At 44.7% G+C, this 17,166-nt stretch overlaps 2 protein-coding genes across 3 annotated transcripts in view; one reads left to right on the forward strand and one right to left on the reverse strand.

Moving 5' to 3' along the window:
* The first annotated feature begins 1,946 nt into the window (after positions 1-1,946).
* On the forward strand, positions 1,947-7,595 carry LOC110493175 (fibulin-7). Its single transcript, XM_021567465.3, has 7 exons — positions 1,947-2,277; positions 3,369-3,531; positions 3,738-3,908; positions 4,161-4,376; positions 5,769-5,906; positions 6,196-6,331; positions 6,771-7,595. The coding sequence occupies exons 1-7, from the start codon at positions 2,206-2,208 to the stop codon at positions 7,129-7,131; spliced, it is 1,257 nt and encodes a 418-aa protein (XP_021423140.3). The 5' UTR covers positions 1,947-2,205; the 3' UTR covers positions 7,132-7,595.
* Positions 7,596-8,782: 1,187 nt separating this feature from the next.
* Positions 8,783-17,166, reverse strand: part of LOC110493154 (Golgi apparatus protein 1) — a 41,887-nt gene continuing 33,503 nt past the window's right edge. For both annotated transcript variants that reach the window (XM_036952330.2, XM_036952324.2), the window contains 4 exons: positions 16,948-17,055; positions 16,720-16,840; positions 16,394-16,500; positions 8,783-11,700 (listed from right to left, as the gene is read on the reverse strand). In XM_036952330.2, the coding sequence (XP_036808225.1) occupies positions 11,533-11,700; positions 16,394-16,500; positions 16,720-16,840; positions 16,948-17,055 (504 nt within the window). In that variant the 3' untranslated portion in view covers positions 8,783-11,532. The remainder of the gene's footprint in view (positions 11,701-16,393; positions 16,501-16,719; positions 16,841-16,947; positions 17,056-17,166) is intronic.

Raw genomic sequence — 17,166 nt, forward strand, 5'->3', positions numbered from 1 at the left:
CTCTCTTAGGTTAATTTATTTATCTACAAAGTTTACCCCCGTCAGCAACCCCTTATCATTACTACACTTACAATGAATTCCAATGAGGATATGCTGCTGTAGTATCAACTCAAAAGCATAGCATCTCTGGACTAAAACTAGGCTGAAAGACATTTCCATTGAAGGCAAACAAGTGAGTTCAATATAGTAGAGATCACCTTGTTCTTGCTTTGTGTGTGTTTGATGGTTAAAACATTGTCTGTAGCCTGCACAACCATGTTGTATCACTCCAATGATTCACAGTTTCAGAAGGAAAGCCAGTCTTCCACCAATCAGCACCTATGAGAAACAACACAAACCTACTTCATTACACAGTAACACACCCACAAATCCACCACCGCACTGTATAGAAAACAACATACAGTACATCCTCATCATGGCTCTTCAATAAAGAGAACCAGCAAACAGCGGTTTGTGGCTGCAGGCAGGCAGGCAGCGGTGTTGAGGATCAGTGAACTCCAGGATGGTTCTGTCTACCCCTTCCCTAATTAATACAGCCTCCAGACAGAGCTGAGCAGCTCACCACTAATGGCTTGTCAGAGGCAGCAGGCCAGGGAGCCAGTTAACACCAGCAGCCCCACGGTGGGTGATGATAGTCCACTGGGATGCAGAGAGAGGGCTTATTCATCTCTATGGTCCTGGATGGAACAGTTAGCTAATACACCTGAGCTGCTCTTAATGTATCTAGATATCTCAGTATTCTCTCAGTCTGGTGCCTATGCAGTGTGTATGTGTGTGTGTGTGCGTATGAAGGCCTGATAAAGGTATTCTGTGCGTTAATTGGTAGTGGCTTCCTCCGCTCGCCTGAACTGAAAGTCATTAAGAGACAGCGGTTTTCATAAGAGGATTGTAATTGTCATCCCTTCCTCCAATCGCCACCGGCTGAGTAATTGCATTCTAGTTTGCCATACAATGCAGCAACTGAGTTCAATTCCGCAGGAAAATATTGCTTGCGTTAGCCTGACAGTTAATCCCAATGTCATTGTCCCTGTTAGGCTGTTTCCTATCATGTCCTTTCTAAATCCCCCATTTTATGCAAGCTTACAGGTTCTCCGTGCCCTGGAGAGAAGCAAATGCACACACACACACACACACACACACATACACACACACACACACACACACACACACACACACACACACACACACACACACACACACACACACACACACACACACACACACACACACACACACACACACACACACACACACACACACACACACACACACACACACAAGCGCTGGCCCTGCAGACTACACTACACAGATTAATTCTCCACATCACTCATTTAACTCCCCTTTTCTGTGGCTCTAGAGCAGTGGCCTAAGGAATGACAAATGTAATATGGATTTAGATCTGGAGCTGTTGTCTCACTGTAAAATCCAAATACCATAGCAACTATTCGCAATAAGTCTCTGAATCATATCATGACACTGTCCTCTAATTATAAAATACCAGACTAGTTCTCTGCTACTACTTCAAATCTTCCTAAAGACAGGAGAATTCCGAGCCCTGGATCCACTGGACATGGCACCAAACAACAAGGTGTCACCTTGTGGATATCTAGCACACCACAACTAAAAACACAGGGGAGACTTTGCGCATGAAAGGTGGAAAGAGTATCTTGCTGGAAAGAGTGAGCACATGGTGTCACAGCAGCAGTCCGGCCTAGGTCTACCATACTGTACACATTAAAACCATGTTTTTTTTGTGCAAAAGATGATGAAAAGATATATTAGCCCATTGAAACCTACCAATTGAGAAACATTGCCTTATAATTTAGCCTTCTATTTTGGTACAATAGTATCTGAAATCAAAGCCACGGTTTTACTTCTATGCAGATGTACGACCCACTACTCTGCTAGTGGTGGATTCAGCTCCTCGTCTTGGCTTTAAAATACCCAACTGGGCGGGGAGAAATGTGGCATCTGCTCTCTAAAAAAAGTAGAGGAGAAATGTTTGCTGTGTTTACTGTTCAGATCGCTGTCATGTTTGAATGAGTCTTACTCTTGTAATTGAAAGAGCATTTATTTATATTTGTAGGCTATTATATTTAAACAACTAAAAACTGTAGGCTATATTAAGGTAACTTATTTTAATTGGTTTATTTTGTTATTGACCAAGAATCCAGGTGAAAGTGTGAAGAGGATTTTTTTCCCCCCATGATGATGAATCAGTTTAGTGTTGTTATGGTGATTTGGGGTTTGCATCATCTCTACGTTGCCCATGGCCAGGTGAGTACAACACGTGTTCTAGCCAACAACTATTGCTCTGGTTTTGTTTCTCTTGACTGATTACTTTTTAATGGAATATTGCTTCGATTTTTAAAATTACCACTTTATTTAAATGCTTGCTGCTTAAAAAAAAATCAAAAATAAACGATTAATTGTAATGCAAAGACATGCACAACTATTGCCCTACTGATACTAAATCCATATTGTAGTGATGTTGTGACGTTGTATTACCAAAAGGCATCTATGGTGAAGTGAATGGATTCTATTAAGTTGAGCATTTATCCAGCTGCATAAACAAGATGTCCATGGCATTCTGACACCTAGGAGCTGCAAATTGTGGCAATATAAAAAGACTGACCTCCAGGATCACGTTTGCTCTTTCATATTCTCTTATATCAATGCACAGGGCTGTAATTATAGTCTTAACAGTGTAATTGTGTTTGAAAAAGCTATCTAAGTTGAGGCAGAGCCACTAGAAAGTGTTCCTTACACATTTGGAGAAATTGGAGACTGTTTGTGGTCGATCTCTAATTCCTGACACACGACATTTTCACACAGGTGGGACTTCAGTAATTGGTGCAAAACATTTCACAAGGAGCTCTGACACTGAAAACCTCACCTGTGGACCTAACACCTTTTACTCCTGTTACAGTAAATACTACGTATGCATTTTTATTTTGTTTGTGTGAAGTGAGCAGCCACACACTGGTGATACCTCAGTGGGTGTTTCCCATTGAATGGAGCCAAACATGACTGTCTATAGTTTGCACTTGAAATAAAGCACATTTGACATAAAATATCCACTTTCCCCAAGAATGTGCAAGGAAAGCTATTGACATAGTCCTTCGGGTATTTAGTAATATGTCTCCTACCGCTGATCTGTAATGAATAATGTACTAACCTGGGTAGGTAGGTATCTCTTGTCATGTTGATTTGAATCATTGAAACCCACTACAGTGTTACTCCACAGTAAACTCATTTAATCTTTCATTCACTCACCCAAAGCATTTAGGGCCAATTCCCCCCACAACTGAAATCTTAAAATTGTGGCTGTCTACTGAATGATCTGGACCTTGCTGTGCCCTCCACAGGACTGCGCGTCGAGGCAGGAGCTGCAGAGCTCTCTGCACCAGGTGGAGAAGTTGCTGTCAGCCCAGGAGGCCTCCTACCAGCAGAGCCTTCGCTCCCTGAGGAAGAGACTGAATGCCCTAATGAACAGCAGTACCGTCAAACACACCACCAAGGCGCACAACGGTGAGATACAGTGACTGCATAGCTTGCCATTTGCACATGGATGTTTTTTCTCTTTTATAATATATACTGTATATACTGTATAGTTTTGCACTAGCGCTTTGACAGTTACTGGACTTACCATTGCCAATGTCTTGTCTCGTGTCCGTCTGAAAGTGTCATGATTGTCTTACTGTTTGTACTGTGCGTCTCTCCCTCTCCCTGTCCAGCCACCTGTCCTAAGCCTGAGAGTCTGGCTTACGGCAGGAGACTGGGGAGGGTGTTTGGTGTGGGCCACGAGGTGCACTTTGTGTGTAAGGCAGGTTATGAGCTGCTGGGGCCCCAGACCAGAGTGTGTCTGGCGTCTCTGAAGTGGAGCGGCCAGCAGCCCACATGCAGGGGTGAGTCAGAGCCCACTTCTGTCTGTGTCTCTGCTCCCTCCGTGCCTAGAATGATACCATTGTATTATTCTACTATGATATGGTGCGTCATTTATTACTGTAGGTAATATTCAACACTACTGGAGTACTATCTCTGTGTATGAATGGGGAGCCCCTTGTTTAATACTGTACTGTAACGTGTAGACTTTGTCTCATTGCTCTTACTTGCTCTGCTTAGTGGTGTAATATTTATGGTCCCTTTTTGTTCCCCAGTCTTAAACACTGTGAGCAACATCCCCGCCGCCCTTCCCACGCCGTCCTACTTCTCCTCCTCCTCCCCCTCCCCCTCATCCTCCTCCATCTCTACGTCCTCTGCCCCCCTCTCGGCCTTCGTTCGTCCATCCCGCTGCACCCAGTTCCAGGGCTCCTCCCACTGCATCTGTGATGCAGGCTTCACCATAAGCGGCCGCGACAGCGACATCTGCACAGGTCAGAACGGCCGAACCTTACCTACGGCCAAACCTTACCAAGGGCTCCTTTAATTCATGTGTTTCACTTTTAAGAATCAATCGGTTCTTAGAACCAGACAATCTTAGAGCTGTCTGTCATGGGATTTTATATAGGAGTGCAGTCAGTGTACAGTTGTGATTTTGGAAGTGGACCCAATACATCAGAGCTTAAAAAATACGTAGCCTGGAGTTTTTTCTATATATGCTGACCAAAAATATAAACACAACATGCAACAATTCCAAAGAGTTTACTGAGTTACAGTTCATATAAAGAAATCAGTTAATTGAAATAAATTCATTAGGCCCTAATCTATGGATTTCACATGACTGGGAATACTGTTGATTACAGATACCTTAATTAAAAGGTAGGAGCTTGGATCCAAAAAAACAGTCCGTATCTGGTGTGACCACCATTTGCCTCATGCAGCGCGACACATCTCCTTCACATAGAGTTGACCAGGCTGTTTATTGTGGCCTGTGCAATGTTGTCCCAGTCCTCTTTAATAGCGGTGCGAAGTTTCTAGATATTGGCGGGAACTGGAACACGTCAATCCAGAGCATCCCATGCCCAATGGGTGACATGTCTGGTGAGTATGCAGGTCCATGGAAGAACTGGGACATTTTCAGTTTCCAAGAATTGTGTACAGATCCTTGCGACATTGGGTCATGCATTATCATGCTGAAACATTAGGTGATGACGGCGGATGAATGGCACGACAATGGGCCTCAGGATCTTGTTACGTTATCCCTGTGCATTCAAATTGCCATTGACAAAATACAATTGTGTTTGTTGTCCATAGCATATGTCTGCCCATACCATAACCCCACCGCCACCATGGGGCTCTCTGTTCACAACGTTGACATCAGCAAACCGCTCGCCCACACAACGCCATGCACGTGGTCTGTGGTTGTGGGGCCGGTTGGACTACATGCCAAATTCTCTAAAACAACGTTGAAGGCGGCTTTTGGTAGAGAAATTAACATTACATTCTCTGGCAACAGCTCTGGTGGACATTCCTGCAGTCAACATGCCAATTGCACGCTCCCTCGAAACTTGAAACATCTGTGGCATTATGTTGTGTGACAAAACTGCACAAATTAGTGGCCTTTTATTGTCCCCCAGCACAAGGTGCACCTGTGTAATGATCATGCTGTTTAATCAGCTTTGTGATATGCCACACCTGTCAGGTGGATGGATTATCTAGGCAAAGAATAAATGTTTTTTAACAATGACGTAAACTAATTTGTGCATTTGAGAGAAAAAAATAATTTTGAGATCTTTTATTTCAGCTCATGAAACCAAAACTTTACATGCTGTGTTTATATTTTTGTTCACTGTATATCAGTGATATATTGAGGAACTGTGTTTCAGACATGGATGAGTGTCAGCTGTTTCCGCTGGCACAGCCTGGGCGCCTGTGTATGCACACCTGTATCAACACCCCTGGCAGCTACCACTGTGTGTGCCCTAGCGGCTACAACCTGGCCAGAGACAACCGCAGCTGCAAAGGTCAGGACCACAGACCAGACCATTCCACCAATAAGCGCTACCACAGTACCCTGGCCTTAGCCAGTGGTTGTTACAGGGAGATTGTATTTTGATACAACCTCTGATATTGAGCTCTACTAGTGTCCATGGCCTTTGTTGCTTCGTAACTGCAATGGGAACTATTGGTAACTCTGCATTATATGACAATGTCTTTCCAGTAAAACTGAAGCTTTGGAGATGTGTCGTGGGCTCAGTGGGGACCAGTCTTGGTTACTTGTGTTTCTTTTCTCCCCCCTTCACCTCTGGATAGATATTGACGAGTGTGAGAGCAGACTTCACAACTGCACCCTGGACCAGGTGTGTGTGAATACGTACGGGGGGTTCCAGTGTGTGCAAGTGGAGTGTCCTCGCATCACAAACGCCACGTACATCAAGACCTCTCCCATGTGAGTAACAGCTGTAACAAAAACACCACTTCTATCCGATCTGGTGTCACTATGCTTCCTGTTTTACCCAAATCATGTTATGGTTTTGCACTAAGAGACTGCACTGATTCGATGGAGGAGGAGATTCCCCTACACTCTCAATCATTTTAAAACAAACATACAATTTAGCTGTTTCTGTGGAGAGAGAAACGTTTTCATTTCATTGTCACCACAGTGCAGCTCCACCCATCATTTGGCTCACATAACCTCATTCACCCAAATTACCCCTTGCTCTAGACAATTATTTTTTTATTGCTCATACAAATAACTACTACAATCAAGACAGATATACAATAGAAAACAACATTATTACAATGGTTTGAGGTGGTGAGTTTGGATGTATTTCTCAGTTATATTTACTGGGTGAAACAAGAAGAACCCTCCTCTGTCCCTGTCCCAGGCGGTGTGAGAGGAACCCGTGTGTGGTGGGGGACAAGGCCTGCACCCAGGCTCCCAACTCCGTCTCCTTCCACTTCATGCCCGTGATCTCCAACATGTCCACACCAAGGGTGCTCTTCCGGGTGTCTGCGGCCCGTGTGCTGGGTGACACGCTGCGCTTCGGCCTGCTGGGGAGTCGCGGCCGCAGCCACTTTAGCATGCAGCGCTCTGGCAGGCAGACGGGCACCCTGCTCCTGGTGAGCCCTGTGCAGGGCCCAGCTACACTGGAGGCAGAGGTAGAGATGAGCGAGCTGGAGAGACAAGCCCTGCTGGGACGCTACCTCACCAAGGTCACCCTTTTCGTCTCCCCCTACGGTTTCTAGAGTGATGGAAAGGAAGAAGGGAGGAGGAGGGGGTGATGAGAGAGCACTGTCAGGTGTGGAACTGGAGGAACTGGATAAACATTCCTCAGGCTTTAGGCTGCTCTCTTGTTATCACCTTGGAGAATTTTAGGTATTTGTATGAGTAAACCAGAATGGTTCGGTGTGTTTAATTTCAGTGGGGAATACAATGTGTTTCTTTGGGCTATGGAATCTGTAGCTCTAATATCAAAGGCAGACCACCACATCAGCTATAATGCATATACATGAGAAATGTATTAAGAATTTCAGTATTTTAGTGGTCTATATTAAATGTTTTGTACATGTTCGGTTTTGTGTAAGGTATTTGTGATTGCAGGTCCTCTTCAAACTATATGTACTGTACCTTCATTTCTCAGTTGTTACCATTTTGGTTTATTGGATATTTCCTGAATAGTTCATAGAATAAAAATGGATCCATTTACCAATAGAGCATGCAATGCTTCAATGTGCATGTAATCAAACATCATATTGTATGCCAGGGCTACATGGATGAGACACTTGTCCCACTCACAAGGGTATTGGGGCTGTCTTGGCCAGCTGATCGATGAGCGTTCAATTAAAACGTTCCACCATCCCATCACATTGCAGATGATAGGGGCTGGTCCTGGTTTTCTTAACTCCCAGCAACTGGCAAATGTCTCCATCCACCATCCAAAGAACACTCAAACTACAATATCTAAAAAAAGTCCTATACGGTGCACCTGATCCTTACAGTGTGTAAACTACCTATCCATCCACCCATGTATGCAGAGGAAGGCAGAGTGGGGTGGTTTTGAACTAGGCTGGAAAAAATGTAACACTCCAGTGTCAGACAGCAAACACAGGATCGGTCCCAGTCTCTGGCCTCCACACGGTCATCTACCCATCCATCTGACCATGACTGGAAGCAGCTGGAAATAACTCCTACATGCGTGTACATACATACACACACACATATATCCAGAATGTCACAGGTCAGTACTTCAGATGGTCACGAGGCTAGTCTACATGGGGAATGGGACATAATTTATGTCTGTGTATTCTGCATAAGGCCCTTCTTTGTAGAAATGATTTTATTGGGAGCTGTATTATCCAACTCGGACTACTGGAGCAGGTTGAGGTTGGACACATGAAGGGTTAACCACATGCAAGCAGACGAGTAGAGCACAAAGCAAAGAAGCGTGTTCCCTACAGACATGTAATTCCCTAATCATATTTAAACATTTGAGCAATTCAGCAGACGCTCTTATTCGAAGCAGCAATGTTTTGGTTACTGGCCCAATAATCCTAACCACTAGTCTACCTAGCCGCCTCATGGCCTGAGACCACCTCTGGCATTCTTGGTATTCATCCTGAATGTAGTTAGCTACCTTGAATGGCCAAGTCTAGTATAGTCAGGCCCACAGAGCACTGGGTGTGCTTCAGAATTGTTTATCAAACCTGGCTTCTCGTAGCCATAGACTAGAGGATTTGTGTGCGACGGGCTGGAATGAACACAGATCCTTCCTTGTTTGGAACCTAATCTGAGTGGTAATGTAGGTTAGTGTTCTTTTGGGAGACTGGCCAGCCCTATAACCTCCCTCCTGTCCTGACTCCTGTCAGTCCTGTGCCTACAAAACAGTGGACAACATTATAAAAACCGGCAGACTTTATTAACAAATTGTCCAACTTCATCGGTATAGGACAGAACTTAAAACCAGGGAAATGCACTGTTATTCTGTGACATGGCATAATCAGAGATGAAAGCAAAAGGACCTCCATACATTTATACACAAGAACATAATTACAAAACATATTTTATCATCATAATCTTAATCATATGTTATAGTCATTGTTATAGTAATTTAATTTTGACTGGATGAAAGCTTTTGACAGACTAAATTAACAGTAAGTATTGATAGATTGAACTACTCAACAGAATTCAATGCTGTCTTGAGACAGGAGCGCTGGTATAAAAAAAAAATAAAGTTCTCCCAAACTAGGTGTCTTTGTTGGAGTGTTTCCCTTTCCCAAGTCTGGGGTGTGACAGCTTTGAGGGGCGCATGTACACACACCTCTGCTCAGTTTGAAGGGGAGTTAAGAGTAGGCTAGCGGCTTCTAGTGTGTGTGTGTGTGTGATATATATATATTAATGTATGTGGGGGATCCCCATCTGGGATTTTCAGAGTAGGCACACATTGACAAATCTACCTTTTGCATGGTTACAGCGGAGGCCATTTAAATTACATTTATCAATTGTTTTTACAAGCAAGGAGGGAAGCGCTCACAGCTCACACCAATTCAAGAACAAGGCAATGACATAGTAGCAATGAGGGGAAAACTCTACAGACTCATTTACATGGCATGACAGTTTGTTTTGAGAAAGCGATTGTTGAATCATCATGAGAACGTGTTTGAACTCCTCCTTGAGAGGGCTTTCCTCTGTTTGGATTGGTTAAAGTTTAGATCCCACCTGAACAAGTACTTTAGAGTTCAGTAACTAAAACCGAGCCAAGACACTCCTGGAGTGACAACATCCAGCCCCTCCCCCAAACTCGTCCCCAGCACCACCCGCTTCCCTTAACCTAGCCTCAGCTAACAGGCTTCGCTCAAAGGTAAGGTGAAAGGCTGTGGCTACTCTTAACCTGGTCTAACAACAGGGTACTTCACAGGCAATGAAGAAAAAGGCAACAAGAGAACAATCAAATCAAAAAAGGACTCACCAACTTTGACCATTAGTAAACAAATAAATAAGGCTATGAGCAAACAATATCAATATATATAAATATATATATGGGTATTGGTATATATATATATATATATATAGAATAACAGAAAAATGTGCAACTGTTCCAGTATCCTTTCAAACAAACTCTTCACATCTCTCAGCATTAATCTGTATTGTATCTTTTTTTCTCTTTTTTTTTTCTTCTCTTCCCATTCTTCTTGGCCCTTTGTACCACCAACCATTCTTCAATACCAATACCCAATGGTTTAAACCTGCTACCCTACAGGTTTCACTACTTGAAAACCAGATGAGACACTTGTTAGAAGACAGTTTTCAAAAGGAGACTTATCTTTCTGCATCCGTCAGTGTTGTGTCCACTCAGGACAAATTAGAACCAGCTCTCTGTCAAATGCTCACTGCTAACGGAGTACCTTGAGAGAAATGTGTGTGAACGCCAGTCTGTTTGATGCAGACCGCTTCTCTACCATTTCCACCCACTAAGTTAGCATCATGCTAACCCCTACCACCGGCCAAGCATGGAGTGCCTGGAGTACCGCTTCAGACTGTACTATCTAAGCAGGCATCCTTTGCCACTGGAGCTATGATACACTGCCAGGTCTATCAGCATAATCACAAATAGAGTAATCAATATAATTATCATCAGCTTTAAGGAGTGTAAGACTGATATAATACACTGTAGGCTACAGGACTCCTCTCCCATGAGGCTCAGTCAGTGGAGGACAGTTCAACGCCACACCTGGCAGTCCCATGGCAAATCAGTGACTCTAATACCCATCGGCAACCTGAAGTCTGTCAACCACCACGTCCTCTCAGAAGAACAAAAATATAATAGAAAAACAGCGTTATTACTCCTCTTTCACAACTGTCAGACCCTCAGACAAACACACACACACACACGCACACGCTAATAGTATCAGTACTGAAATCATTGAAAGCCTCCAAGGCAGGCCGTAAGTAAGGAGAGGTTCTTTCTCACATAATAACTCTTCATGCTTACTGAGAACCCACCTCCCCTTCTGACCCACAACCCCCCACAAATGCAACATTTCTTAAAAGAAAAATAAATATTGCATCTAAATGAGGCAGAAAAAAAAATAAAACACTGCAAAAGAAACCAAAAGCAGAATCCAAATCAAAAAATAATGCTTATGGCCTTGCAGGCTGGCCTACCCCGGCGGTACAGGTCTGTTAGCGTTAGCTGGTTAGCAGTGGAGCGATAGAGGACTAAAGGTGGCGGCATCGTCCTTCTAGACGTCTCCTGTAGAACATAACGTGAAGACTTGGCTTTCATCAGTCAGACACTGGAGTGGGGTTGGAGGGGTTATGTGTCGGTCTCACAGTTGGGGCATGTGGTTTCTCACACCAGTGAAACTGGGAGACCAACCACCATAGGGGAGTTTGGGTAATGTAGGCCAGGCCCCAAAGTGGCCCTCCGACGACATAGCAATGATGACAGGGAAGCTTGAATGGCTCCCCCATAGAGCCCAGTCTCAGGGAGTGACGTGGAGGCTTGGGGGGTAAAAGAGGGGGAGAGAAGGTAGGGGAAGATGGTTTGTACATGGAGTCAGGCTGAGGTGGGGGCAGTTGAGGCTATGCTGAGGGAGGGCCCTGTCCAGGTATTTTTTTGCTGTTGGGACCCTCTGAGGCCCCCCTCTCTACCTGTTCTTCTGCTCCTGCATTACTCGCTTGGTGATGCGGCCGCACAGCAGGCCGAACAGAAAGAGAACGCACACGCCCAGGCCAATCATAGCCAGGATGTAGTTCTTGGAGGGTGAGGTCATCACCTGCATGGCCAGGTCTGAGAATCCTTCGGCCGGGGCCACCTGGGAGGGACAGAGGGGAGCAGGTGTGGGTGTCAATCAAATTATGGAAAAGTAGAGAGGTTTCGATGTGAAATTGTATGAGTTCAATGCTAGACCATAGGAGGGTAAGCATCCACTGTAGTGTTGCACGGTATACCAGTAACGAAGTAATATCCCCATACAAAAAACTTAATGATACCAACATTTTTAAATACCGCAGTACTGTTTCATATGATAGACTTTTTCAGCCCTACCGATCTAAAGAACCTGCTGGCACCTGTTATAAAATGTGTATAAAGTCTGTTGAATTTCAGCAACAGCCACTAGTCTCCAGTATGCACAGCTCTCTAATAACATCCCTTTTACTTTCATGCGCATATCACGTGGGGCAGCTGTAAATCAGCCAGCTGCATCCCCTACCAGCCCTCACTCACCTGCTTCTCTCTGCATCCCCTACCAGTCCTCACTCACCTGCTTCTCTCTGCATCCCCTACCAGTCCTCACTCACCTGCTTCTCTCTGCATCCCCTACCAGTCCTCACTCACCTGCTTCTCTCTGCATTCCCTACCAGCCCTCACTCACCTGCTTCTCTCTGCATTCCCTACCAGCCCTCACTCACCTGCTTCTCTCAGCATCCCCTACCAGCCCTCACCTCACCTGCTTCTCTCTGCATCCCCTACCAGCCCTCACTCACCTGCTTCTCTCTGCATCCCCTACCAGCCCTCACTCACCTGCTTCTCTCTGCATCCCCTACCAGCCCTCACTCACCTGCTTCTCTCAGCCTGCTCTTCATGCTCATCTATTCCTCCATCAGTTTTGTTAAACATAATTTAGCCGTGATGGTGAGCGGGGATGCAGACCCAGACCCTGAAGACTCTTCTGTTAGATTTGTACATGTGTTACATTGGAGCAGCTTGCAAAGCGAGCAATGTGGATACATGGTTATTTCATCGCCTGTTATAACCAAGAACACAGACTAGTCTGTGAGCAGAGCAAAGTTGGAGCGGAACGCGCCCAATTTCACCGGAGCACGCAGCGAGATTCCCAAAAGGATGGAGTGTCGGCCTCCAGTAGAACTCACTTCAGGAGCTCAGGGCATGCCCGGCCCAGCATGCCTTTGTAGTCTACTTGTGTGCTGCTATAGCCCCTTGCTTTAGCTACTGTCATGGAGGTCGCTAAATATTTTCAGAAAGAAACAGGTGCTAAATCAAGGTGACTTACAAAGATGAGGACCAAGAGCGAGAGAGGGAGTGCAGTGATGTAACTAAAGAATCATTGTGGAATCTGAAAAGACACCTATCTCCAAAGCATGATGGTGTACTTACTATGTGCACATGCTAAATGAAAGGAACAAGGTGGGAAGATAACTAAGTGTGTCATTGCCTAAAATCCTTTGGGCCTACCTACAGAAAAAAAATAAAACAACTCTGTATCTCTAACCAGCCTGGCAAGAGTGGCCAAACGGGTGTTCTGCATCCCCAGTGGCTCTGCAAGTAAGGAGAGGATATTCTCCGCTGCTGGCCGGCTCTCCAGGCACCATCGCATGAGACTGAAGCCAATTAAATGTTATTTAAATGCTGAGCGCTTTATATCCCTACCAGCCTATTGGGTCGCACTCACAAATGCATTTCTTTGTAGGCTATAGCCTTGAAGTAATATAGCCTAAATAATACATTTTTTGTTCCTTCTTAGGCTCCCTGTCTGTCTCCTGACCCATTTAGTGTGTTATATGCTGCTTAATATGACATGTAGCCTATCTGAAATGATGTTTGCTTCTTACATTCACCTTTTCATGTTTATTCAAATACTTATAATTCAAGTGCATATGGTTTGGTTTCAATACTTCAAACCAATTGGTAGGTCCAGGTAGTCACACAAATAGATGGGTGTTAGTTAGATTTCCAACCGCTCAACTCCGCTCACATGCTCTAGTCCGCAGCTTCACAGCAGAGGAAACGTCTCGCCTCAACTCTGCAGCTTCACAGCAGAGGAAACGTCTCGCCTCAACTCTGCAGCTTCACAGCAGAGGAAACGTCTCGCCTCAACTCTGCAGCTTCACAGCAGAGGAAACGTCTCGCCTCAACTCTGCAGCTTCACAGCAGAGGAAACGTCTCGCCTCAACTCTGCAGCTTCACAGCAGAGGAAACATCTCGTCTCTAGTCGAAACGGTTAAAAAAAAGAGGTGCCTTTTTCCTTTCTATCTGGATTCGGGCACATTCAATATAAATTTCACAAACCATGTCGCAGGGCCGTTTTTAAACTAATCCTGGGTCGCTAATTATTGGTGTTGTTCAGTCGTTACCGAGACAGCTAACAACCTGGTAAATTGACAGTAGGTTAAGGCACATTTGACTGGCACAGGAAGAAAGGAAAATGGTCTGCTACTTGTGAGATGTGCTTGAAAAGGTAGGATTCCTATAGGCCTAATGTAAAAATCTATTTCTGGTGCTACTTAAATGCAGCTTGCGTGTGTGTTGATGAGAGTCAGGGAGACTGAGAGTGTTGTGAGGAAGGGAGTGTGTGTGTCTCCATTAACTGAAGAGTAAAAGGTTTCATGCAGTGTTTTCCCCTTACTGACACAATGACATGCAGGTCATTGTGCATGTTTATCACAGGTTGGTGGCACCTTAACTGGGGGGGGCTCGTGGTCATGGCTGGAGCGGAATGCTATCAAAGACATGGTTTCTATGTGTTTGATGCCATTCTAGCCATCATTATGAGCCGTCCTCCCTTCAGCAGCCTCCAATGATGTACGTACAATGTAAGTTGTATGTTGGGAGTTTACATACACCGTAGCCAAATACATTTAAACTCAGTTTTTCACCATTCCTGATGTTTAATCCTAGTAAAAATTCCCTGTTTTAGGTCAGTTAGGATCACCACTTTATTTTAAGAATGTGAAATGTCAGAATAATAGTAGAGAGAATTATTTATTTAAGCTTATATTTCTTTCATCACATTCCCAGGGGGTGAGAAGTTTACATAGACTCAATTAGTATTTAGTAGCATAGCCTTTACATTATTTATCTTGGGTCAAATGTTTCAGGTAGCCTTCCACAAGCTTCCCACAATAAGTTGGGTGAAATTTGGCCCATTCCTCCTGACAGAGCTGGTGTTACTGAGTCAGGTTTGTTGGCCTCCTTGCACACACACGCTTTTTCAGTTCTGCCAACAAATTTTCTATAGGATTGAGGTCAGGGCTTTGTGATGACCACTCCAATACCTTGACTTTGTTGTCCTTGTTGCCATTTTGCCACAATTTTGGAAGTATGCTTGGGGTTGTTGTCCATTTGGAATAGCCATTTCCAACCAAGCTTTAACTTCCTGACTGATGTCTTCAATATAATTTACCTCCCTTATCCTACCTCATTTGCACACACTGTATATACTTGTTCTCAACTAGCCTACCTGGTTAAATAAAGGTGAAATATATATTTTTTAATAATATCCACAGAATTTTCCTTCTCATGATGCCATCTATTTTTTGAAGTGCACCAGTCCCTCTTGCAGCAAAGCACCCCCACAACATGATGCTGCCAACCCTGTGCTTCACGGTTGGGATGGTGTTCTTTGGCTTGCAAGCCTCCCCATTCTTCCTCCAAACATAACGATGGTCATTATGCCCAAACAGTTCTATTTTTGTTTCATCAGACCAGAGGACATTTCTCAAACAAAGTACGATCTTTGTCCCCATGTGCAGTTGTAAACCGTTCCTCCAGCATCTTCACAATGTCCTTTTGCTGTTGTTCTGGGATTGATTTGCACTTTTCGCAACAAAGTACATTCATCTCTAGGAGACAAAGCCCGTCTCCGTCCTGAGCGGTATGACGACTGCGTGGTCCCATGATGTTTATACTTGCATACTATTGTTTGTACAGATAGAAAGGTGGTACCATCAGGCGTTTGGAAATTGCTCCCAAGGATGAACCAGACTTGTGGAGGTCCACAATTTTTTTCCTGGGGTCTTGGCAGATTTCTTTTGATTTTCCCATGATGTCAAGCAAAGAGTCACTGAGTTTGAAGGTAGGCCTTGAAATACATCCACGGGTACACCTTCAATTGACTCAAATTATGTCAATTAGCCCATCAGAAGTTTCTAAAGCCATGACATCATTTTCTGGATTTTTACAAGCTGTTTAAAGGCACAGTCAACTTAGTGTATGGAAACTTCTGACCCACTGGAATTGTGATACAGTGAATTATAAGAGAAATAATCTGTCTGTAAACAGTTGTTGGAAAAATTACTTCTGTCATGCACAAAGTAGATGTGCTAACTGACTTTCCAAAACTATAGTTTGTTAGCAAGAAATGGAGTGGTTGAAAAACAGTTTTAATGACTCCCACCTACGTGTATGTAAACTTACGACTTCGACTGTATATTCCTTCCTGCCATTCCTGCAGCCAAATCTCAGGTACGCCTTCGCAAATATGAGGAAATCAGCCATTATATATGCAGGCTTCAATTATACACTGAACAGTGTGAAGTCACATTCATTGAGTAGGAGTGTGAATTTTAGTGACAGGTTTTTGAAGAATTTTTAGAAAACGTGAACGGGTGTGTCCGGGGGGACAGGGCGAACAGATGTAAGTGCCGTAAAAAGTATGGTGGTAATGTCTGACAGGTTCTCACTTGTTTTGAAGGGACTCGGGTGTGAGTGCTTAGCCAAGCTAGTGACGTGTTGCTGGTGGGTGTGTGTGTGTGTGTCTTATTCACCTTGGCAGCGTAGCTCCACATGTCGATGCGGTCCTGCAGTCTCTTCTTACACTCTGGCTGCAGACGCACCCTCTTGTCCTGCAGGGCCTCCATCAGACAGGACATCTCTGAGGAGGAGCCAACGCACACTGTCAGGTACTCAAACTTTATTGGTTGAGCACACATATTGTGCTGATGCTATCGCAGGTGCAGCGAAATGCTCCTGTTTCTAGCTCCAGCAGTGTTGTAAGGCCACTCAACACAAAGGGAAAAAGGGCCGAAGCGGTAAGAGACGTGTGTACGAGGGACAGAGGTGTGTATACAAATTGACCGTGTGCATTACTCACGGCGCCCTCGTCCTGGCGGGATGGCAGCACAGTGGTGTTTGATGTCCAGAGCGCACGCCGTGTGGAGGACAGGGTCCACAAAGATGTCTGCCTTACTCTCCTTTAGTATGTTCAACACCTCCTGCAGAGAAAACAGAGAAAGGCGTGAAGAAGAGTCTTGAGAAGACTCTTGACTCCCGGACAGCGGAACATGGTTACATTCGAGGTGAGGAGATGAGAGCCACCCACCTTCTTGCAGCCCTCCACTTTGATCTTGAGCAGGTTGACTTTGAGACACTCCTCTACTTGACCAGTCTGTTCCTGGGCCGCAGCCTCCTCGGGACACAGCCGAGAGATCTGACACGCAAGACGGGTGTGTGAACTCGGTGACTTCCCCAATGTGGGAAAAAAAAAAACTTAACGTGCATAAGACAGCAGAAATAGTCTTGCGTAGGACCGGGAGGCCGA

Source organism: Oncorhynchus mykiss, chromosome 2 (genome assembly GCF_057628025.1).
Source record: "Oncorhynchus mykiss isolate SJ-2025 chromosome 2, ASM5762802v1, whole genome shotgun sequence".
Taxonomy (NCBI): Eukaryota; Metazoa; Chordata; class Actinopteri; order Salmoniformes; family Salmonidae; genus Oncorhynchus; species Oncorhynchus mykiss.